Source organism: Phocoena sinus, chromosome 1 (assembly GCF_008692025.1).
Source record: "Phocoena sinus isolate mPhoSin1 chromosome 1, mPhoSin1.pri, whole genome shotgun sequence".
NCBI classification, from domain to species: domain Eukaryota; kingdom Metazoa; phylum Chordata; class Mammalia; order Artiodactyla; family Phocoenidae; genus Phocoena; species Phocoena sinus.
The window spans coordinates 33,579,871-33,605,083 of record NC_045763.1 but is presented as its reverse complement, the minus strand read 5'-3'; the positions used below and the strand labels follow the sequence as shown (position 1 = coordinate 33,605,083).

Here is a 25,213-nt window from a genome sequence, read left to right as displayed (position 1 = left end):
TCTGCCTGCAGCCTTACCCTCCTCGAATCCATTCTTCACACTGCAGACAGAGTGACTCCTCCCACAGACCCTTTTGTGCTTCCTCTTCTCAGTAGTGTGGTATATGAGACTCTCCGAAACCTGAACACTGCTCTTATCGACAACCTCTTTTCTAAACTGTCTTTATCTACCCAGTAGCCATACCAAAAGATTCAGGTTTAGAACTGCTTCTCACTTCTGGGCCTCCATACATGCTTTTCTCTCTGTCTGAAACGACAACAACAAAAGAATTCCCTCTCTCTTTGGCTGACTCCCTGCATATCCTTTTACACTATAACCAGAAGCTTAGCAGTTACTTCCTGTGGGAATCCTTCCACAAACCCTCCTATAGCACACTCCATCTCCAAGGGTAGCACTTATCCCAGTTTATTACAGTCGGCTGTTTAATCTCTATCCCTCAATAGATTGAAGCTCTGTGAGGGCAAGAACAGTATTTTGATCATGGTTGTATCTCCAGCACAGTGCTTTGATACACAATATAAATATTTGTTGGATGGATGGATGAAGAAATGGCTCTGAGACTTTGCTTTCTTATTCACGCTAAATGTTCATTATTCCTTCAGCTGGTCCTCATGTGACATGGTTTTGTGTCTCTTCATCACTTAGGTCACCATTTAGGCTTTGCTTTGTTCTATCCCTCTCAAAGTATAGCTCCCAGAACATTTAATTTCCCAGGTGTGATGTGATGTTACTAGTCCAGAAAAGAGTAGGACTATTACTGGTTTGCTTCTTTTCATTCACTCACTTTTCAAACTTTTATGGCGCCTCTATTAAGTTTCAGGCACTGGGTTAAACAGTGAAGATTTTTTGAAGTTCATAAAAGATATCCTCAATCCATAAAGACCTTACATAAATAATTATGATAATATGATATAGAGAGTATGGAAATAAAGGTGTGAATAAGATGTTATAGAAGATTGGGAATGGTGGGATTTGTTTTGGGAAGACAGGTAAAGTAAAAATTCTTTTTTTGGCTTGCTGTTTTATCTTTAGATGATCCATTGAAAAACGTCAAGCTATTGAACTAAAAGGCCTATGGACCGTGTTTTAAGGATGAACTTCTGTATATCTTATAAACTTAGCTTTGGACATTTTAGAATAACTGGGTTTTATTAGTGCTGGTTATGCCAAAACTAAGTAATCATTTGAAAGTGCCAAGAAAACCTAGGGTTGAGGGTTATGAAAAGGACTTGCTCTATTTAAATTGATTGTAAAATTATATGAAACAAAGTGCTCCTGGTGCTGGAAGAGAGTAACTGATGAGAGGAACAGAATACAGAGTCTAGAAATAGATCCAAGTGTATATAAGAAATTAATGTATAATCAAGGTGACATTTCAAATCCATGGGGAGAAAATGATTTGTTCAATAAGTGAATTTGAAGCACATTTATTGAACAAAAGTGAAAAGGAAAGCTGTATCTTTGCCTCATTTGTCTCACAAAATAAATTCCAAATAGATCAAACATTTAAATGTAAAAAAATGAAACTTTAGAAATCCTAGAAGAAAACATGGGTTACTATTTTTATAATACTGAAGTGAGGAAAGCATGATATGAAATCAAGAAGTCATAAAATAAAAGACTGAGAAATTTAAAGGCAAATCCTATCAGACTGAGACAAGTGTCTTCAACATATATGACAAAGGACTAATATATCTTCAATCTACAAAGAACTTTTAGAATCTGTGAGAAAACAAAAGAATACCTCAGTGAAGAATGGCAAAAACAGAATATAAACTAATAAGGCTAAAAAGATCTTCAACTGTATTAGTAGTCAAAGAATTGCAAATATAAGTGTAACAGTGTTTGGTTTTTGCACTGATAAGATTATCAAAATTATAGAAATTGTTAAAACAGTTTTAGCAAGGATATAAGAAACATACTCTGATGCACTATTGGTAGGAATTCTGTTGTATCAAAACATAAAATATGCATACTCTTTGACCATTAATCCCACTCTTAGGAATTTGCCCTAAGGACATAATCTTAAAGATGTTAACAATATGTACACAAAGATGCACATCAAAAATTAGAAAACAGTGGGGCTTCCCTGATGGCGCAGTGGTTGAGAGTCCGCCTGCCGATGCAGGGGACACGGGTTCGTGCCCCGATCTGGGAAGATCCCACATGCCGCGGAGCGGCTGGGCCCGTGAGCCATGGCCGCTGAGCCTGTGCGTCCGGAGCCTGTGCTCCGCAACATACGGCAAAAACAAAAAAACAAAACAAAACCAAAAAAATTAGAAAACACTTAAATGACCATCAATAGTGTTTAACAAATACTTTTGTTATGTAAATTATGGTGCACATAAACAATGGACCACTTTTCAGGCAGTAATCTTGGAGTCCAATTTCTGATCTAAAGACTATGATTGTCTTTACTGCTCTTAAGAATTTGGGTTCCACACTTTAGATGGAACAAAGTAGAGTTCTTGTAGAGGAATGTGGACAGAACAATAGCCAGCATGAATGGAGGTGCCTGACATAACCATGTTAAATTAGGAAAAGTTGAGGGATTTGGGACATATTTAGGGGATTAGATATATTATGTCTAGGACCAGTGGGTAAAGGTTAGAAGATGGCAGACTTTGGCTGATTCTAACGGTTAAAAATCTATCCATTTGTGCTATTGAACCATAGCCAAATAATGAGTTTCTCATTATTGAAATTATTTAAGCAGAGGCTAGAGGGACCATTCACATCTCAGCTTTTATATCACCTCATCAAGATGCCTTTCTTGACCATCCTGCTTAAAACAGCACACACACTCTCTTTTTCCCTCTTACCTTGCTTTATTTTTTCTTTATTTGAAAAGGGCCAGAAACTGTACAGTTGTTATCTGGTGTCCCTGTTACCTTCTGGACCAATTGAATTGTATTTATTTGTTTATTTATTTATTGTCTCTCTTCCCCCTTACAATGTAAGCTCCATGTGGGCAGAGATTTTGGCTGTTTTGTTCTTCGCTGTATCACCTGTGCCTAGAACTAGGCTTGGCATATAGTAGTAGTTGCACAATAAACATATGTTGAATGAATGAATATTAGAGAAAGGGATTAATGCGTTCAGCTGGTGGATCTCTTGTGCTTTACATTTTAGGGGACTTCTAATTTTTTAAGGTACTTCTATGCAGCTTGTAAGTCTCCTCAGGGCAGGGATCTTATTTCCTAATAATAAATGTAACTATCATGTGGTATGTTTGTTATAGTTTATAAAACACTTTCATAAGCATTATTCAGCAATACAGATGAGATGACTGGCTTTCTCTCATCTGTAAGGTGTCAGCTCAGATGTTTCCTGTGTAGAGCATCTGTCCATAACTTCACCACCTAAGAGGATTCCCAGTCTCTATCTGTCACATCACATTATTTTATTTCCTTCAAGTACTTATCACTTATTACCTTATTTAGTTGTTTGTGTATTAATTGTGCCTCATCATGCACCAGAATGTAAATTCCATGAGGGTAGGGACCTCCTGCCTTACCCTAGCACTTAGAAAAAGTGTCTGGCACATAGAGGATACTCAAACATCAGTTGAATGAATAATTGAAATCACTCTGTAAATTATAAAATATCAGTTAATAATGGTAATCTTCACAATAATCCTTGACCCAAGTATGGATTAGATTTCCCTGTTCTGCATTCTCAGGGCAACCTGTACTACCTCATTAACTTAAATTTATCATAATTGTGCCAGATTCTTTGTGTTATTATTTATTTAATACTACTGTTTATCTCTAAACTGCAGCCTCCATGAATTTCGGAACCATGTCTACCTTGTTCCCCTAACATTTAACATTTAACTAAGCTTTTGCACTTAGAAGGAGTTTAATAAATATTTATTGAATGAATGAGTGTGTGTACAATCTTGTGGGATATTGTCTCTGTCTTTCAGATGAGTAAACTGATGCTTGGAAGGATTAAGTAATTTATTCAAGATGGTTAGTTATAGAAACAAGACTTTAACCAGCATCTTCTGACTCTCAATATCATTCTTTCAATTACGCTATTAGTTTCTAGGCATAGAAGTTAATCAGTACTACGTAGGGAGCCTTTGAAAATACAGATTCTCAGACCACACTCAGAGACTACTGAATGAGGACCTCTGCAGATGGGTCTCAGAACTGTATTTAAAGAAAAATTATTTAGGAGATTTTGATGGTAAGTAGCATTTGAGAATCAATGTTATATCTTAGGGGTCGGCAAACAACTGTTTGGGGGCCAAATGCAACCCACTGCTAGTTTTTATAAATAAAGTTTTAGTGGAACGCAGTCATGCTCATTCAATTACATATTGTCTATGGCTGTTTTCATGCTGCAACGTACAGGTTGAGTATTTGTGACAGAGACTGAATGGCCCAAAAAGCATAAAATTTTTTCTGTCTGCCCTTTAAAGAAAGTTTGCTAAGCCCTGATCTATATTTTATTGCCTGTCCTATTTCTTTTGTGATATTTTAGTGCTTGGTGATGTGGTAGACATGATGTTTGGCTTCATTATGGGACAGTATAATAGGTGCTCAGATATTCTTATTGAGTCAATAAAAATTATCTGGCAATTTACCTGATAATAAGGAACTAAGCTATAAATAGCCTAAGCAGTCAAATTTAAGAAAAATACTAATCTAGGTATGGTTCAAGCAAGTGAACCCTCAACAGTGGGTGAACTGCTTTTAACAAAGAGATTCCTTTTCATTCTGTTGGTAATAGGGTGCTCCCTAAATGGTAGAAGATGTGATATTTCTTACCTATATAATAGGTATTGGTTACCATAATTGATATGTGTAATAGAGAACTATAATTCATACCCTAATTATTTTGGTATCCTGCTGCTGCTCTAATTCCTAAAGCCAAAGTCTTTTGGATGCTTTTGGTCAGAACGCAAACTTATACAAGCAACCCAGGACTTAACAAACCTGTTCCTGCACTTTCCTTATGCAGTAGCTGTTACCCACATGTAGGTATTTAAATTTAAATTAGTTAAAATTAAATAACATTTAAAATTTAATTCCTCACTCACACTAGCCACATTTCAAGTGTTCAGTAGTGACATGTGTCTAGTGGCTACCTTATTGGTCAGCACAGATACAGAATTTCTATTATCACAGAAGGTTTTAGTGGGCAGTGCTGCTATAGATGCCAGAGTTCAAGAGCTACAGTCTAGTCAAACCCAAGACTTACTATTTGACTTATTTATTTGTAAGAATGGAAAAATAATTTTCAATGTTTTCTTTTTCTAACAGCCAATAGTGAGGAAAGTATTCAGTCTTTGCTTTAGAGCCATCTCAGCTAAGAGCAAACGCTTTATTAAATTCTGATAAGCTCTTTAATCTTGACTCCAGGAAATACCCATCTCATTTACCCTATGGGCTAACTGTCTATTCAAGATGATTAATCATTGGCGAGTGCATGAAATAGTTCAGAACTGACTGTGATTTCTGGCCAAATCTATTTGGCTTGGTTAGGATGGTGGGAAAGGAACCAGTTTTAAAACAGAAGCTATAAAGTCAATAGAGTATAAAGTCTTGGCATCATCTTTGCAGTGATTTAGATTTCATCATTCAGTGACTCGTTTTTATTCCCAGCATCTAGTGCTTTTTGCATGGCCCAAAGGGGCCCTGTGCTGCTCCACTGCAGAGGAAGCTTCAAGAAATGCTGGTTTGCTACAGTGTTTTAGCTTGTGAGAGTCTCTGGGACCTTCCCTGCTCCATCATGGGGTCACCTCTAGGTGGGTATTAGAGGGAGATTCGTAATTGATTTAACCTTTAATAAAGAACTTGGTAATCTTTTGTGGTCCAGTAAGATATGTCTTTAATAGCCTATCCCTTAAAATGTTTTCCCTGACCCCAATAAGTGTCACCTTAAAGATTGTTTCTCTAGCACAGTGTTCCTCAAACTTTGAGAGGCCCTAAGGCCACTTCAAGAGGCTAAAAGATTCTGTAAATTTCCCAACTTATTCTTAGTTACTGTCATCAGAAATGCTTCTGAGTATCTACTTTTCTCTAAATTAACAGATCTTTGTCATTTTGCACCTCAGAGCAATGCGACAGTGGCAGGGATAGGAATGGGTTAAGGGTGGGTGAGAGAGAAACAGTTTTTAGAGTGAGGATTCAAGTATAATCTCACTCATTCTGGCTTTTCCTGCCCTCGACAACTCGTCTTACCCAATGTCTCAAGATAGTCTCTTTATTCTTTCTGATCTGAGATGGTAGGATTCAGCCACATTAGGTGTTAAAAGCAATCATTTGATGGCAATAAGGAGCCTTGACAGGAGTCAGATCGTTCAGAAGGAATCTCCTCGCCCACTTTCTGCCTCTTCTGTTTTCCATGAGCTTCCTGGATACTTCTTTGAGACACTGGTATGACTTGCTCTAGCATTATGGATCACTTTAGGGACTAACATGAAAAACACCTCAGGTCATCTTAGACTGTGATTTAAAAACATTGATCTAAAATGATCCACTCAGGTCACCTTGATTCTTCCCCTTAATACTCCTTTGAGCCCAAACAGGGCAAAATAAGTTTTCTTACGCTCCAGACGAGTCTGAAAATAGCCTAATGTTTAGTGTAGGTTACAACCTGAAAGCATTTTTTAGGAGGTTGACTGTGATAGAGATTTCTATTTCCTTTACAGGTCATTTTACCTGGGACAAATACCTAAAAGAAACATGTTCAGTCCCAGCGCCTGTCCATTGCTTCAAGCAGGTAATTGATTCTCAACATCTTTAGTAGGTGGGAGGCAAGTAGTCTTTTCTGGTCCTTAAACAAGCAAAACATGAGGTGGGAGCCCTTGGGCTTCTCACCTGAAGTCCCCAGAATAAAATTCTATGGGAAGAATACAACTCAAGACTCAAAACTCACTGTGAGTTTTAGACATTCTCCCCAACTTCATCCCAAGTAGCACCTTCTCCATCTCTTCACCTCCTTGAGGCTATTCTGTGTTACTGAAAACAGTCACTAATATTTACTGCAGCTATTAGTTCAGGCAGATAGGAAACAGAGTTATGGCCCTTAGACAGTTCTTGAAAGTGGAGCAGTATTCTTATCTCTGTATTCAACTCCCCTGCCACAGTCTTATCTTTCCATAAGGATACTGGCACTGAATCCCATGGGGGAGTGTGTTAGGACCTCATCAGAGGACATTCAGAGCTTCCTACATAGGATTAAGTGCCCCATACAATGTACAGATGATGTTGACTATATCAGTACGTGATAGGCTAGTAAACAAAGAAGTGTACTGTTGCTAAATAGAGCTACGCATCAGGAAGTTGTTTATATCTCCCTCCCTTTAGTATTCAATCGTTATTTCCACAAACTGTCAATGTTTCACTTTGAATTTTAATTTTGTCTATGCTCTAAATAAAATAAATAAAAATACAAATTTAAGACTTTTGCTCATTTGAAATAACAGGGACTAAATTCATACTCCCACCTGAAATGATTTAAAAAGGCAAAATATATTAAATAATGGTTTTCAAGTTACTGAAGATCAGGCAGCCAAGCACAGTGATCTCTGAGAGATGGAAAACAAATGAGTTGATCCCCCTTATATTTAGTGCCTTAAGATAGTTTTGAGACCATGGCCCAGGGAAGGGGAACCCAGGTTGAGCCTGGGAGATTCCCTAAGTTTAGGAGATGGAACTGAGAGCCCAGGGAGACTAGAATTTTCAGAACACAGTACCAGAGAGGAGAAAGCTGCACAGAAATAAAACTGTGGAAACCCCCTTTCAAGTGTCCATTGAAGTACCGTTGTTCAGTATATGCATGTGAGCATCCAAGCCAACAGAAAAACCGTCTGAAAGGATTAGAAGGATAGTAAAAGGATAGAGCCTGGTGTTCACACAGGACTGGGAATAGTACCTGATCCCACCAGCTAGACTGGAAAATCTCATAATTCATGTGACATTGGGTGGAATACTTGGGAAGATCCTGCTCAGTAGTTGGGAATGATTAACCTCAGGATTAGCATGCTCTGAACCTGCCTAACAAACTAAAAGCAAGACTCAAAATGATCAAATTATTTCCAAGTAACATAACTGCATCTAGGAACACAGCACAAGAAGGGAATGCAAAAATATCCAGCACCTAACAGGTAAAAGTCACAGTGTCTGGCATCCAGTCAGAGATAATCAGGCATGTAAGGAGGCAGGAAAGCATAACTAATGAACAGAATAGTCAATCAATTGAAGCAGCACCTATACAAATCTTAGAATAGCAGATAAAAACATTAAAACAATTATTTTAATTGTGTTCCATATGGTTAAAAGTTAAGCAGAGACATGGAAGATATAAAAAGACTCACATTGAACCACTATGTGCAAAATGAAAAAATACATTAGATGGGAAACAGTTAATGGTAGAAAACAAGATTAATAAATGTGAAAACTTAGCAATAGAAGATATCCAAAATGAAACACAAAGAGAAAAAAGAATTTTAAAAAGATGAAAAAGAGGTCAGTGAGGCATGGGATAACTTCATAGACCATGTAATTGGAGTGCCCAAAGGAGAGAAGAGATGGGGGACTGAAAAAGTACTTGAATATAAAAGGGCAAAAAAATTTTTCCACAATTGAGGAAAACTGTAAATCCACAGATTCAAGAAGTTAAATGATCCCCTACAAAAAGAAACAAGAAGAAAACTATACTAAGGCATGTCATAAATTATCAAAACTAGGGATAGAGAACATCTTAAAGGCAGCCAGAGGAAAAAAGACACCTTATATACAGGGGAACCAAGATAAGAATGACATTATATTTTCTTGTCACAAACAATGCAAACAAGAAGAAAGTTGAGTAATGTCTTCAAAGTGTCAGAAGAAAAACTGTCAACCCAGAATTCTATATCCAGCAAAAATATCTTCCAAAAAAGAAAGCCAAATAGAGACACTTTCAGACACACAAAAACTGAAGGAACTCATCACTAGCAGACTCACTATAAGAAATGTTAAACGAAGTCCATCTTGCAGAAGGAAAATGTTATCAGGTAGAATTACAGATCTACACAAAGGAATGAAAGTCACTAGAAATTGTAATTACAAGGGTAAATACTTAAGATGTTCTTATTAAGTCTCTGTAAAGATAATTGTATAAACAATGATAATAACATTGTGTTGTAGAGGTGATAACATGTATTAATAAAATGTATAATAACAATAGCATAAAAGCCAAGAGGGGAGAAATCTTAAGTATACTATTATAAAATTCTTATGCATGAAGTAGTATAAAACTACTTGAAGATAGACTGATAATTTAAATATGTTTACTCTAAACCCCAAAGCAACCACTAAAATAATAGAAAACAAATAGCAAAATGGTGGATTTAAGTCCAGCCATATCAATAATCTAACGATAAATGGTCTAAATGGCCCAGTTAACAAGCTGAGATTGTCACATTGGCTAAAAAGTAAGACCCAGTTATATACTGCCTGCAAGAAATTATGCTTTAAATGTAAAGACACAAATAGTTTAAAAGTAAAAGAATGGAAAATTTTACCATGCTGACATTAAGCCATAATAAGACTGAAATGGCATATTGATGTCAGAGTATATTCCAGAGGCAAAGGATATTATTAGGTATAAATACAATAATTTCATCATGAAAAGGGGTCACACAGTCCTTACACGAAGCAAAAAATGATAGAACTATAAGGAGAAATAAATCTAAAATTTGTCTGTAGGGCTCTCTATAATTAAAGAACAAATAGAAAATCAGCAAGTATATAGTAGACTTGAGCAATGCTATCAACCAACTTAACCTAATTGATATATATAGAACACTCCCCAGTAACAGAATATACATTCTTTTCAAGTGCATACAGAGCATTTACCAGGTTAGACCATATTCTAGACCATAAAATAAGGCTTGATAAATTTAAAAGGATTTAAGTAATACAAAGTATGTTCTTTGATTACACTGGAATTAAATTAAAAATCAATAGCAGAAAGTTACCTAGAAAATCTCCAAATATTTGGAAACTAACACATTTCTAAACATCTCATGGATATTTAGAAACACAAAAAGGGACATTAGAAAGTATTTTCAACTAAACGAAAGCAGAGCATTTCAGAATCTGGGACACTGCTAAAGCAGTACTTTGAGGGAAACTTATAGCACTAAACGCCTATATTAGAAGAGAAGTTTAATTTAGTGACCTCACCTTCCACTTTATAAAACTAGGGGAAAAAAAGAGAAAGTAATAAAAATAATTATTTAAAATATATATATATAGATATATTTTTTTGCAGCACACGTGCTTCTCACTGCTGTGGCCTCTCCCGTTGCGGAGCACAGGCTCCAGACGCGCAAGCTAAGCGGTCATGGCTCATGGGCCCAGCCGCTCCGTGGCACGTGGGATCTTCCCGGACCGGGGCACGAACCCGTTTCCCATGCATCAGCAGGCGGACTCTCAACCACTGTGCCACCAGGGAAGCCCTAAAAATAATTTTTAAAAAGAGCAAGAAAATAATAAAAATTAGAGCATAAGTCAATGAAATAAAAAACAGAAAAACAACAGAGAAAATTATTGAAACCAAAAACTGGTTCTTTGCAATGATCAATAAAAGTGATAAACCTCTAGATAGCTTAATCAATAAAAGAAAACACAAATTACTAATACCAGAACTGAAAGAAATAGCATCAGTATTAATTCTACGTATATTAGAAGGGTAGTAAAGGAATATTAGGAACAAATTTATGCCTTTAAAATTTGACAAGTTAGGGCTTCCCTGGTGGCGCGGTGGTTGAGAGTCCGCCTGCCGATGCAGGGGACACGGGTTCGTGCCCCGGTCCGGGAAGATCCCACGTGCCACGGAGTGGCTGGGCCCATGAGCCATGGCAGCTGAGCCTGTGCGTCCAGAGCCTGTGCTCCACAATGGGAGAGGCCACAACAGTGAGAGGGCTGTGTACTGAAAAAAAAAAAAAAAAATTGACAAGTTAGATGAAACATAATTCTTATGAATGACACAAATTACCAAAGCTCACTCAAGAAGATAGAAAATCTGAATAGCACTATTTCTGTTACAGAAGTTGAATTTGTAGTTAAAAACTTTCCCACACAGAAAATTCCAGGCCTAGATAACTTTGCTGGTGAGTTGTTCCAAACATTTAAGGAAAAAGTAATGCAGATTCTACACAGACTCTTCCAGAAAGTTTAAGAGAAAGGAATACCTCCCAACTCATTCTATGTGGTAAGCATTACTCTGATACCAAAACCAGGCAAAGACATTGAAAGGAGAGAAAACTACAAAGCAACATCCCATATGAAAATACATGTAAAAATTCTAAACAAAAATTTTTTTCAGTTTCAATTTTTATTCTCTCACCATCAAACATCCTTACCTTTTTCTGCTACTATATCTTGATTTTTTAAAACAATTTTATTGGCATATAGTTGATTTACAATGTTGTGTTGGTTTCAGGTGTATAGCAAAGGGAGTCAGTTATACAAAAGTTTAAGAAATTGAATCCAACGATATATAAAAATAATTCATGACCAAGTGGGTTTTAATTCCTATAATGCAAGGTTGATTTAACATTCAAAAACCAATCAGTATAATGCACCATATGAACACACTAATGAAGAAGAATTATGATCATCACAATAGATGCAGAAAAAGTATCTTAAAAAATCCAATGTCCATTACTAATAAAAACTCAACAAACAAGAAATAGAAGGGAATTTCCTAAATCCTAAACTTAAAGGGTATCTGTGAAAAATCTAGTAATAGCATACTTAATGGTGAAAGAGTAAATGTTTTCCCTTCAGGTCAGGAACAAGATAAGGATGTCTGCCCTTACCACTTCTGTTCATTGCTGTAGTACCAATGTCACCAGGCCAAAAAAAGAAATAAAAGCAATCCAGATTGAAAGACCAGAACAAACACCAAAGAAAATAAATCAGTGGCAAATAAGTGAATTGATGGTCAATATTATTTCATTAGGGAAATACAAAGTAAAATCACAATGAGATATCTCTATACATTTGTTTAAATATCACTCATAAAAAAAAAAAGACTGACCATACCTAATAGTGGCAAGGATGTGGAATAAATGGAACTTTCATAAAATACTGGTAAAAATGTAAAATGGATCAATTACTTCAGAAAATAATTTGACAGAAAAACTTCAACACACTATTGAGCAAAACAAACAAACCAAGAAAACACTAAATAAACTAGGAACTGAGTAATACATCTTTAACATGAAAAAATATGTATACCTCAGAACTAAAGCCAGCATTTTACTCAATGGTTAAAAGTAACTCAATAGAAGATATAATGGAAGAGAGACTCCCATTTATAAAAGCAACAAAAGTTAATATTTAGGAATAAACAAACATACAAAACACTTACATAAAGAAAACTTCAGAAAACACCTTAAAAGCATGATTCATTTAAACACATTCGTAAAGTAAATGTCAAATTAATAGTTTCTGCTCTTCAAAAGACTGGTAAGAGAAGGAAAATATAAGCCATATACTTAGAGAAAATATTGACAAATCACACAACTGATAGTAATACTCTCCAAATTTATCTATTGATTTGATGTAATTCCTATCAAAGTCCCAGCTGGCTATTTTGCAGAAAATGACAAGTTGATCCTAAAATCATATAGAAATACAAAGAACCCAGAGTAGCCAGAACAATCTCAGAAAAGGGCAACAAAAGTAGAGGATTTCCTGATTTCAAAACTTACTACAAAGCTACAGTATTCAAGACAGTGTGGTACTGGCATAAAGATAGACATATAGATCAGTGGATTTGGTTTGAGAGTCCAGAAATAAACTCCTACGTTTATGTTCAATTGATTTTGAACAAGGATGCCAAGACAGTTCAGTGGGATTTTCAACAACAAATGCAAGGACAAACTGGATACCCACAAAGAAAAGAATGGAGTTTGACCCTATCTCCACACCATATACAAAAATTAACTCCCAAGTGGATGATAGTCATAAGAGCTAAAACTATAAAACTCTTAGAAGAAAACACAGGAGTAATCTTCGTGACCTTGGATTAGGCAATGGTTTGATATGGCAATAAAAGCATAAAACAGAAGAAAAAGTGTTGTAGATAGATTGAACTTCAATTTTTTTTTTTTTTTTTTTTTTTTTTGCGTTACACGGGCCTCTCGTTTGTGGCCTCTCCCGTTGCGGAGCACAGGCTCCGGACGCGCAGGCTCAGCGGCCATGGCTCACGGGCCCAGCCGCTCTGCGGCATGTGGGATCTTCCCGGACCGGGTCACGAACCCGTGTCCCCTGCATCGGCAGGCGGACTCTCAACCACTGCGCCACCAGGGAAGCCCTGAACTTCAAATTTTATCAAAATTAAAAGGTTTTATGCTTCCCAAGACACTATCAATAAAGTGAAAAGACCCAGCTGCCTTTTGGGAGAAAATATTTCCAAATCATGGATCTGATGAGGGACTTGTATCCAGAAGATACGGTGAACAACTCAACAGTTAAAACAATTTCATTTTTAAATTGGCAAAGAATTTGAATAGATATTTTCCAAATATACACAAATGGCCTATAAACACATAAATGATGCTTAATATCATAAGTCTTTAGGGGAATGTAAATCAAAACTGCAATGAGATATCACTTCACAAATACTAGAATAGCTGAAATCAAAAAGGCAGACAATACAAGTGTTCATGAGGATATCGAGAATTGGAACCCTCATATGTTGCTGGTGAGATTATAACATTCTGTGGCCACTTTAGAGAACAGTTTGGAAGTTATTCAGAATGTTAAACATAGAATTAGCATATGACCCGGCAGTCTCACTCCTAGGTGTATACCCAAGAGAAATAAAAACATATGATTACACAAAAATTGATACACAAGTGTTTGTGGCATAATTATATATAAAAGCCAAAAAGAGGAAACAATCCAAATGTCCATGAACTGATGAATGGATAAGCAAAAAATGTAGTATATCCATTACAATGGAATGTTATTCAGCAATGAAAATAAATGAAGTACTGATAAACACTACAACATAGATTCAACCTGAAAAAATTGTGCCAAGTGAAGAACGGAGCCACTCACATATTGTGTAATTTCATTTATATTAAACCTCCAGAATAGGCAAATCCACAGAAACAGAAAGTAGATTAGTGGTTTCCAGGCATTGGGTTAAGGGGAGAATGGGGAGAGACTGCTAACGGGTATGGGGTTCCTTTCAGGGGGGATTGATGAAAATGTTCCAAATTTAGATGGAGTGATATTTGCACAACTCTGTGGATATACTGAAACTCACTGAATTATACACTGTAAAAAGGTAGATTTTCTGGTATATGAGTTAAATACCTACCATATGACCCATCCATTCTACCTTCAGATGTTTACCCAAGAGAAAAGAAAGTGTATTTCCGACGAAGATTTATAGATGGATGTTCATAGATTTATTTGTAATAGTTAAAAACTAGAAACACAACAAATGTTCATCAGCATGTTATACTACTCAGCAGTGAAAGGAAATGAATTATTGATACTTTCAGCAGTATGGATGAGTATTAGAGTAGTTATGCTGAGTGATCATATCTACAAAAAACCTAAAGCCAACATCATACTTAATGGTGAGAAACTAGAAGCTTTCCCACTAAATCAGGAACAGGAATATTCCCTCTCACCACACCTTTTCAACATCATACTGGAAGTCCTAAACGTAGCAATAGGACAAGAAAAGGAAATAAAAGATCTACAGATTGGGAAGGAAAAAATAAAACTGGCTTTGTTTGCAGGTGACATTACTGTCTATGTAGAAAATCTGAAATAATCAACAATAACAACAACAACAGCTAAACACCTAGAAGTAATAAGCAGTTGTAAGAAGGTTGCAGGATACAAGGTTAATATACATAATACAAGCCTAAATCAAAATTCCAGCACATTATTTTATGGATATTGACAAACTGATTCTGAAGGTCACATGGAGAGATAAAAGATGTAGAATAGCCAAAACGGTATTGAAGGAGAAGAACAAAGAGGACTGACACTACCCAGCTTCAAGACTTATTGATAAAGCTATAGTAATCAAGACGATGTGGTGCATATATGTGGAATCTAAAAAATAAAAAAAGTGGTTCTTAAGAAAGTAGGGGCAGGACAGGAATAAAGATGCAGACATAGAGAAGGGACTTAAGGACATGGGGAGGGGGAAAGGTAAGCTGGGACAAAGTGAGAGAGTGGCATGGACTTATATATACTACAGATGTAAAATAGATAGCTAGTGGGAAGCAGCCGCATAGCACAGGGAGATTAGCTCTGTGCTTTGTGACTACCTAGAGGGGTGGGATAGGGAGGGTGGGAGGGGGATGCAAGAGGGAGGGGATATGGGGATATAAGTATACATATAGCTGCTTCACTTTGTTATACAGCAGAAACTAACACACCATTGTAAAGCAATTATACTCCAATATAGATGTTAGTAAAAAAAGAGCAGAATGCATGTTATATTTTAATTCATATTTTCTATAGTACTTAGGAAGCTCAGTTTTATACACTTTCTGAATGTCATCTATTTTAAATGGCTTTTCATAATGTCGTACTTTTCAGAAATGTCGAATTTTTTTTTTTTTTTTTTTTTTTTTTTATGTTCATTTTATATCATAGGAAGGAAACGTTTTAATTTAAAAAAAATCTTAGTAGCCCAGTTTACTGAAAATTGAGTTTCTTTGACTTCTATGAGAACTTGTCTTTAAAAGCCAAATATATTGGCCAGTGAAACAAAATTAAGCAGTTATCCCAATGGAAGATCTAATTAGTAGCTACATGTTTACCATTTCCTTAATGGGCTATTATCCCTGAAAGTTTAATTGTTTTTTTTTTGAAAATTCATAGATTGACAGGAGACATTGGCCTTCTTGCATTTTCTTTTAAGAACATCAGTTCTTAACAATATAATTGAAGTAATAATTGTTTATAAATACTTTTAATAATCTATAGTTTATTTAATTTTTTCCAGCTGTGGTTTCCTTAAGGGTACAGCAGGGACAATACAATTTTACCTTAAAAGAGTTGTGAAGATTATATAATCTAATGAATGGAAAACACTTCATAAACTATAAAATGTAGTACAAATATGAAGTATCAGCTGTACTAACATAGGTTATTTGGACCTATTTTATTGTTGTTTTTCCTGTGTTGCGTTTTTCCCTTTGACACATGTTCCCTCCCAAAGACTGTCCTATTCACATATCACAGATTTGATGGTTAGGGTAGAAAGGAGTACACATGTCCTTGCCTACAAATTTTAGTAGTTGTGTTTAAAGAAATGCTCTTTGATAGAAATTAAGACCCCCTTAAATGATCAAATAGTTGTTGTATTTATTATGCATTTAAGTTTTCTAATGTTTTAATTAAAAGGCTTAAAATTCTCAGAAAAAAAGGGAATGTGATGTTAGCAAAAGAAGAAACAGATAGGTAAACGGAACAGAATAGAGAGCCCAGAAATAGTCTCATAAAAATATAGTCAACCTATCTTTGACAAAGGAACAATGCCAATACAGTGGAGCAAAGTTTGTCCTTTCAACAAAGGTCTTAACAACTGGACAACTGCATGCAAAAAAAAAAAGGGAATTTATATATGGATCTTACACCCTTCACAAAAATTAATTCAAAATAGACCACACACTTAAGTGTAGAACACAAAACTATAAAGCTCCTAGAAGATAACATAGGAGAAAACCAAGATGACCTTGTCTATGGCAATGACTTTTTAGATACAACACCAAAGGCACAGTTCATGAAAAAATAATTGATAAGCTGGACTTCATTAACATAAAACCTTCTGCGCTATGAAAGACACTGTCAAGAGAACGAGGAGACAAGCCACAGGCTGGGAGAAAATATTTGCAAAAGACATGTCTGACAAAGGACTGTTATCCAAAATATACAAAGAACACTTAAAAACTCGAAATAAAAAAATAACTCAAAAAATGGGCCAAAGATGTTAACAGACACCTCACCAAAGAAGATTGGCAGATGACAAAAAAGCATAAAAAAGATGTTCTAAATCATATGTCATCAGAGAAATGCAAATTAAAACAACAGTGAGACACCACTGCATACGTATTGTAATGCCAAAATCCAGAACACTGATAACACCAAGTTCTGGCAAGGATGTGGAGCAATAGGAATTCTCATTCATTGCTTGTGGGAATGCAAAATGTTGCAGACATTTTGTAAGACAGTTTGGTGATCTCTTATATAAACTAAACATACTCTTACCGTACAATCTGGCAATTGCATTTCTTGGTATTTACCCAAAGGAGTCGAATATTTATGTCCACACAAAAACCTGTATATATATATATGGATGTTTATTGCAGCTTTATTCATAATTGCCAAAACTTGGAAGCAACCAAGATGTTCTTCAGTAGGTGAATGGATAAATAAACTGTGGTATAGCCAGACAATGGAATATTATTCAGCCCTAAAAAGAAATGAGCTATCAAGCCATGAAAAGACATAGAGGAAGCTTAAATGCAGCTTACTAAGGGAAAGAAGCCAATCTGAAAAAGCTATGTACTGTATGATTCCAACCATATGACATTCTGGAAAAGGCAAAACTATGGAGACAGTAAAAAGATCAGTTGTTGCCAGTGACTGAGTGGATGAGTAGGCAAAGTACAGAGGATTTTTAGTGCAGTTAAACTATTTTGTATGATCCTATAATGATGGATACATGTCTCCATTAGACCAAATTCATAGAATATACAACACCAAGGGAGAACCCTAATGTAAACTGTGGACTTTGGGTGATTATGATGTGTCAGTGTCGGTTCATCAGTTTTAACAAATGTGGTAGGGGATGTTGATAATAGGGGAGACTCTGCACCTGTTACGGCAGGATGTTTATGGGAAAGCTCTGTACCTTCCTCTCAATTTTGCTAAGTTTTGAACCTAAAACTGCTCTAAAAAAATGTGGTCTTAACAAAAAAGTAACGAATTATTGATACATTCAACAAATGGATGAATATCAGAATAGTTAATGCTGAGTGGAAGAAAGTAGACCCCCAAAAAGTATATTCTCTATGGTTCCATTTAAGTCTAGAAATGCAAACCAGTCTACACTGATAGAAAGTAAAGCAATGTTTGCCTGGAAAGAGGGGTCTGGGAAGAGCTAGACAGAGAGATTATAAAAGGATATGCAAGACTTGAGAGTGCGTCCATGTTCCTTATCTTGATTGTGGTGATGTCTCCAGGGTGTACGTGATGTATGTGGTGTCATGAGTGTATACATATGTCGGTACTTACCAAAGTGTGTAGTTTATTGTATGTCAGTTATAACTAAAAGTTGTTTTAAAAGATAGGAATTGATTTATAAGTTAATGTCAAAGTAAGAAAAAAAATCAACTGCCAATGGTTAGTCTGTGTGGTAGACATACAAACCAATACACTGAAATGCTCCATGAAGAGACACTAAGGGTATGATAGTTTAATAGGATGATTTCTAAAAAGAAAATGTTAAGAACACCTGGAGGGTTAAGGATTTGGAGACGATAGGATGAAAAACAGCATTTAAGCAAGGGCCACTTGAGACATTCTTGTCCTTTTCTTACTGGTGAGTCAATATTTGATGCTTCAGTGGAAAGTAATTTTTTTCCCTTTCATTTTACATTTCAGTGTTTATTTTGTATGAAACCCTTCCTAAGTATTAGGGAATAATTCAAGGGGGTTGTTCCTGACCCAGCTGTAACCAGTTTGAGTCCAAAGCATAAACTTTCAGGTTCCGTCTCTTAATATCCTTACTGAAAATGCCGTTTATTCTTAGTTTGCCTAATCCCCATGGCTTGTTCTCCTCAGTCCTACACACCTCCAAGCAACGAGTTCAAGATCAGTATGAAATTGGAAGCACAGGATCCCAGGAACACCACATCTACCTGTATTGCCACAGTAGTTGGACTGACAGGCGCTCGCCTCCGCCTTCGCCTTGATGGCAGCGACAACAAGAATGACTTCTGGCGTCTGGTTGACTCAGCTGAAATCCAGCCTATCGGGAATTGTGAGAAGAATGGGGGTATGCTGCAGCCTCCGCTGGGTGAGTAACTAGACCCAAGCTCTCCCTAGCCCATTAGTTATCTTCCCCAAATTGTACATCCTGTTAAAGGAAAACATAAGGTCCTCTGCCTACCCCTTCTTTTTCATATGGTCCAAAGGAAAAGGCCCACCTAAAATGAAATGACCTGAAAAATCTGGACCTATCCATTCTACATTAACTTATGATATCCAAGCTTCTCTCAAGCTCTTCTTTTTCTAACAAGAAACCACACATTTCATCCTTCTTTGTCACTTCCCCTTTACCCTGAGAAAAAGAATGGAAGGAGATCTGGACGTTTAACTTGCCTCAAAAAACCATAGACTTTTCACCAAATCCTAACAGGAAGTGAGAGAAAAATCTCCCAGTAGAAAGGATGACTATTACAAAGATCCATTATCTCCTTTCCCCTAAATTTTTACTTGGTCCTTGGAATTTTCTCACTTTGAGTCAGTTATTAAGTAAAATGCATTATTTTACTTAAACTAATAACCCCACTGTATTTTTATCCTCAAGATCAGATTCACCTTTTTTTGCCTCAATATACCTGAATGATTTAGCCCATCTCATCAGTTACTACTAATCACTATTGCAGTGAGTCTCAACAGAGGATAGAGAGAGATGGGTTATAGGCTATGTTCCCTTCAGGAGGCTGTGCTAAATTAAATGAACATTAGAGGACAGTATCATTTGAAAGACCTCCCCAGGTGGTTATTTAACATTTTCCTCCATTAAAAAAAATTATTTGTAATGTAAACTTTCAAATGTATACAAAAGTAGGAAAAATAGCACAGTGAATGTCCATGTATCCCTTATCCTTGATAGTCAATCTTGTTTTCTTTGTACCTATACACACTCCCTGCCTGCTCCTGCCCGATTGCCTAAACAAGTATTTTATTGTTAAATATTTAGTATGTATCTCTCATAGTTAATATTTTAAAAGCATAATCATAATAACATTATCACATGTAAATAATGATAATTCCTTAATATCAACGAATATTTACTCAATGTTTAAATTTTCCCTACTGTCTGTCTATCTGTCTGTCTGTCTCCCTCTTTCTCTCTCTCTTTATTCCATTTTCTTTGAATCAGGATCCAAATAAAATCAACATATTGCAGTTGGTTGATATGTCCCTTATGTCTCTTTTAGTCTATGGGTTCTTCTTCTCTCTCTTATTTTTTCTTGCAATTTATTTGTTGAAAAACCTGAGTCATTTGTCTTTAAAAAATTCCCACAATTAGATTTTGCTGATTGTATCTCTGTGGTATCATTTAACATGTTTCTCTGTCCTCTCTTCCTAGAAATTGGTAACTAGATCTAGAGGCTTGATCAGGTTAAGGTTCAATTTTTTCATAAGAATATTTCATAGATGGTGGTCTTTATTAGGAAGCATATATAGTCTGGTTGTTGTCTCTCATTTTATGATGTAGTAGCCATTACTGCTTGTGGTCTAGAGCAGGGGTTGACAGATTTTCTTAAAGAGTCAGATAGTAAATATTTCATGCTTATGGGCCATACCTTCTCTGTTGTAACTAGTCATCTTTGTCCTTGTAATGTGAAAGCAGCCATAGACGATACATAAGCAAATGGGCAAGGATGTGCTCCAATAAAGCTTTATTTACAAAAACAGGTGGCCAGCCTTCTGGCTATAGTTTGCTGACCCCTGATTTAGACCCATCACTTCATTATGGTTGCAAAATGGGAAATTTTAATATTATCATTCAGTCCACATAAATCAAATGGAACATGTCTGTTAAAATAAACTTTCATCAACTATTTGGTTATCCTAAAGTACAGTTCATGCAGGAAAGACAGTTTAAATGCTTGATTCTTTTCTTTATTTACCAATTTTCAAAATAATAAACTGGATTACCATCATCCTCCAAAATTATTTATGGGCAGTGTTATTGTTGTTGTTGTTGTTTAGTATCATAAACTCAAAGATTCATATATAACTGATGTGTTTCACTCCTTGCACTAACTGTCCTTATTGATTCTTGAATTATCCCATCTTTGGCATCATATATATATAAATCATTCTTAAAGTGAAATCTATAAAACAGTATATTCAGAGAAATCCCCTTCACCTCATCCCTTTCTTCTGCTATAGGGTAACCACTTTCTTTTAATTTAATAGTTTATACTCCATTTTTAAAAAAATAAGCAGATATATCCATGTGAGTGTGGGTGTATTCCCTGTCTTCTTATATAAATGACAGCATATTATACATACTTTCCTCAATCTTACTTTTTTCATTTAGCAGTATATCCTAAAGATGACTTCTTAGTTGTATGAAGATGTTCCTCATTCCTTTTTGTAGCTGCATAGTACCGTAAGATTCTCAACCTACTTTATGAATCACTGTTTAGAAGCATCTTGATAGGCTATTTAAAAATGTACGTTCCCAGGGATAATGGTGACCATCTAAATCAAAATCTTTCCATAAATTCTCCAGAAACATACAGATCAAAAAGGAAAGAAAATCAAACCACCCATAACTCATGCCTAAACATAACCAGGAGTCAAGAATACCACAGATGGGAATGTAAATTGATATAGCCACTATGGAGAACAGTATGGAGGTTCCTTAAAAAACTAAAAATAGAACTACTATACGACCCAGCAATCCCACTACTAGGCATATACCCTGAGAAAACCATAATTCAAAATGAGTCATGTACCACAATGTTTATTGCAGTTGTATTTTCAATAGCCAGGACATGGAAGCAACCTAAGTGTCCATCGACAGATGAATGGATAAAGAAGATGTGGCACATATATACAATGGAATATTACTCAGCCATAAAAAGGGTTTTCCCCATTTCATAAAAAGAAACGAAATTGAGCTATTTGCAGTAAGGTGGATGGACCTAGAGTCTGTCATACAGAGTGAAGTCAGAAAGAGAAAAACAAATACCATATGCTAACACATATATATGGAATCTAAAAGAAAAAAAAATGGTCATGAAGAACCTAGGGGCAGGATGGGAATAAAGACGCAGACCTACTAGAGAATGGACTTGAGGACACAGGGAGGGGAAAGGGTAAGCTGGGACAAAGTGAGAGAGTGGCATGGACATATATACACTACCAAATGTAAAACCAATAGGTAGTGGGAAGCAGCCGCATAGCACACGGAGATCAGCTCGGTGCTTTGTGACCACCTAGAGGGGTGGGATAGGGAGGGTGAGAGGGAGGGAGACACAAGAGGGAGGGGATATAGGGATATATATATATATATATGTATAGCTGATTCACTTTGTTATAAAGCAGAAACTAACACACCATAGTAAAGCAATTATACTCCAATAAAGATGTTAAAAAAAAAAAAAGAATAGCACAGATTTCAGTAACATGTTGTCTGCATGTTCAGATATAAAGATCTGAAACCACTAGAGCTAGTACCCACTCCATACCAGAATGAAGAGTTTTATGTAGGTAGAAACTGCATTAAAAAGGGAGAGGGCAATGGGAGCCTAACACAGCCAAAATCACCCCCAGAAAAAGACAGTCCCATCCAGAGTGGGAAATACTGAAAGAGAGCTAAGAGCTACTTGATTAGAGCCTTGGCTACTGGAGAATCAGAAGAAAGAGAGTGAATTAAAAGAGTGAGGGATGAGAGATAGCAGTCTTGGGAAGACAGCTACCTTTGTGGGAGAGGTAGCTATAATATTGAAGGAAAAGAAGGAAACCATGGGTAGTGATTTAGAGTTATGCAGGAACAAAAGAGAATCATAAAATCAAAAGACATACAAACCTTCCCATCCCATCCCAAATAGGCTCATCTACTAAAGAAACTGCATTTCACTATGCCAACAGAAAACTCATGACCCAAGATCCCTGCCAAAATGGAACATCCTGTTTTTTGCAAGCCCAGGAAAATATAAGACATTTCAAAGGATTAGGAAACAGCAGTCAACATCTATAAAAAGCTTCTACGTGAAGAAAAACAGAAGTAGAGGATAAAACCATTTTAACTATTGAAAATTCTACAGCCAAAATCAGTGAGTAGCCAGAGGAAAAGTGTTGTACAATAACCCATCTCAAATAAGTATTGACAGATATGAAAAAATACCTTGAATCAAAAATTCTAAGTCAGACTAGAAATGCACAATAGACAGGAAGATGTGAAAATAGAATTGTTCAAACTCAAGAAAAAAATTGAAAGAAAAATAATCTCAGTTGAAGACTCAATTCCAGGGTACCCACTGGGACAATAGATTCAACTGGAAATATAATAAGGGACATTGAGAAGAGAAATAAAAATAAATATTAGAGAAGGTTTAAAAGTATCAGAAAGGAACTGTTAGGTATAGAACATAACAAAGATCCAATGTGTATATGTATGTGTACATATATATTTGGAGTCCCTGGAGAAGATAAACAGAATTAATACTTAAAATTGTAATATAAGAAAATTTTCCAAAAATTAAGGAACACCTAAACCTTCATACTGAAAGGGCCTACCTTATTCCTGGAAAAATTGATCTAGATTGGTCAACTCTAAGACATATTCTAGTACAACTATTATACTCTAAGAATAAAGAAAAATTCATCTAAGCCTCCAGCAACAAGGCCAAATTACTCACAAGGGAAAGAAAGTCAGGTTTGCATCATACTTCTCAACAGCAAAATACAAAGCAAGACTAAGTGGAGCAGCATTTTTAAGAAATTCAAGGAAAGAAAATGAAAAGACAGGTTTTATATCTAGACAAGCTGTTTTTTCAAGTCCTGAGATTATACTGAAAGAGTTTTCAGCATGCAAGAACTCAGGAAATACTGCGACCCCAAGCCCTTCCTAAGGAATCAATTATGGAAAGAGCTCCATCCAAACAACAGGTGATCGATCTAAGACAAAAACAAAGGTAGGGACAAGAGTAGAATAGTATGGTATCAGTCTGGGTCCAGTAAAGAAAGAGAACCCACACAGCAGTTTAAGCACAGAAAGTTTAATATACATGTTAACTGTAATAGAGGATTGGAGTGAGGGATTGGCTAGTCAAAAGGCAAGAGAACTCTAAAGAATATAAGAAGAGCAGACATAAGGAGAAGCCACAACACTGGGGCAGAGATAGAGGGCCCAAGGAAGAGCCTCCCTTCCCCCATCTCAGGGCTGAGATGTAGACCTTGTTGGAGGGGGCACAGCTGTGGCTCACTGGATGAGAGAAATCACTGTGGTGCCACAGCAGTGGAACTTGCTAGAACTCTGTCCTCCAGGGTGCTGAGAAAGCTGTTCATGGAGAGGTGTGTCTCTAGAGAAACTCTTCTACAGAACCACTTAAGATGGGGAGGGTGGTGCTGCTACGGGCTGCCCTGTGCTCCCGGACCTCGGCCATAGGGAAGATGGGGTGCTGCAGGAGCCTGCCAAGCCAACACGATGCAGCCAGAAAGCAAGCCCCTTTCCTCCTGTCGTATCTGTAGATGGGGTCCCGGGTATCACTTAAAACTGATAAACCAAATAGTAGAAGCCTAAGTGAGGAAATAAGGGAATTAAGGACATTATAACATATGTTAGTATAAAGGTAACTACTAAAACAAAATTCCAGAACTTCCTAAATACCAAAGGAACAAAAAGGTCAAGAAACAGATGACACAAAGAGATGAACTAATATGGAGAACGCAGTAAATAAAGCATAATGTGACAGAGTTGAGGCCAAATGTGTAATTTATATTAATAAATGTAAATGGTTTAAACTCACCTATTAAAAGAAAAATATTTCAGATTGGTGCTCAAAGTCAAACCCAACTTTATACTCTGTACAGGAGACATACCTAAAGTAAAGTGAGTCAGAACAGCTAAAAATAAAAGGATGATCAAGGATATATGAAGGAACTTCAAACAATATAATAGCAGAGGTTACAATTCTGTTATTAGACATAGTAGAATTAATAAAAATAGAAATTATGGTAGATGCAAGGAGACATAGACAAACACATTAGTAGGAGAATTAACACACCTCTCTCAAGACAAGACAGGCCAAGAGGACAAAAAAAGTAAAGGGTTGAAGACTTTAATGAATAAGATAGATCATATGTGTGTGTTTGTGTATATATGTATGCATATCAAACTTTATACCCTGGTAAATGCCCTTCCACGTTGAAATTTAAAACTCTTTAAACAACTTTTGTTTGAAAAA

General features: G+C 36.2%; 1 protein-coding gene across 8 annotated transcripts in view; it reads left to right on the top strand.

The window, feature by feature from the left end:
- The window catches only part of SCMH1 (Scm polycomb group protein homolog 1), a 193,037-nt gene that overhangs the window by 60,787 nt on the left and 107,037 nt on the right, over positions 1-25,213 (top strand). For 4 of the 8 annotated variants that reach the window (XM_032651177.1, XM_032651191.1, XM_032651226.1 and 1 more), the window contains 2 exons: positions 6,665-6,735; positions 18,840-19,074. In XM_032651177.1, coding sequence (XP_032507068.1) covers positions 6,665-6,735; positions 18,840-19,074 — 306 coding nt within the window. Of the gene's footprint in view, positions 1-5,615; positions 5,759-6,664; positions 6,736-18,839; positions 19,075-25,213 lie in introns of all 8 variants that reach the window. The other 4 variants (XM_032651200.1, XM_032651209.1, XM_032651217.1 and 1 more) reach the window with 2 other exon arrangements.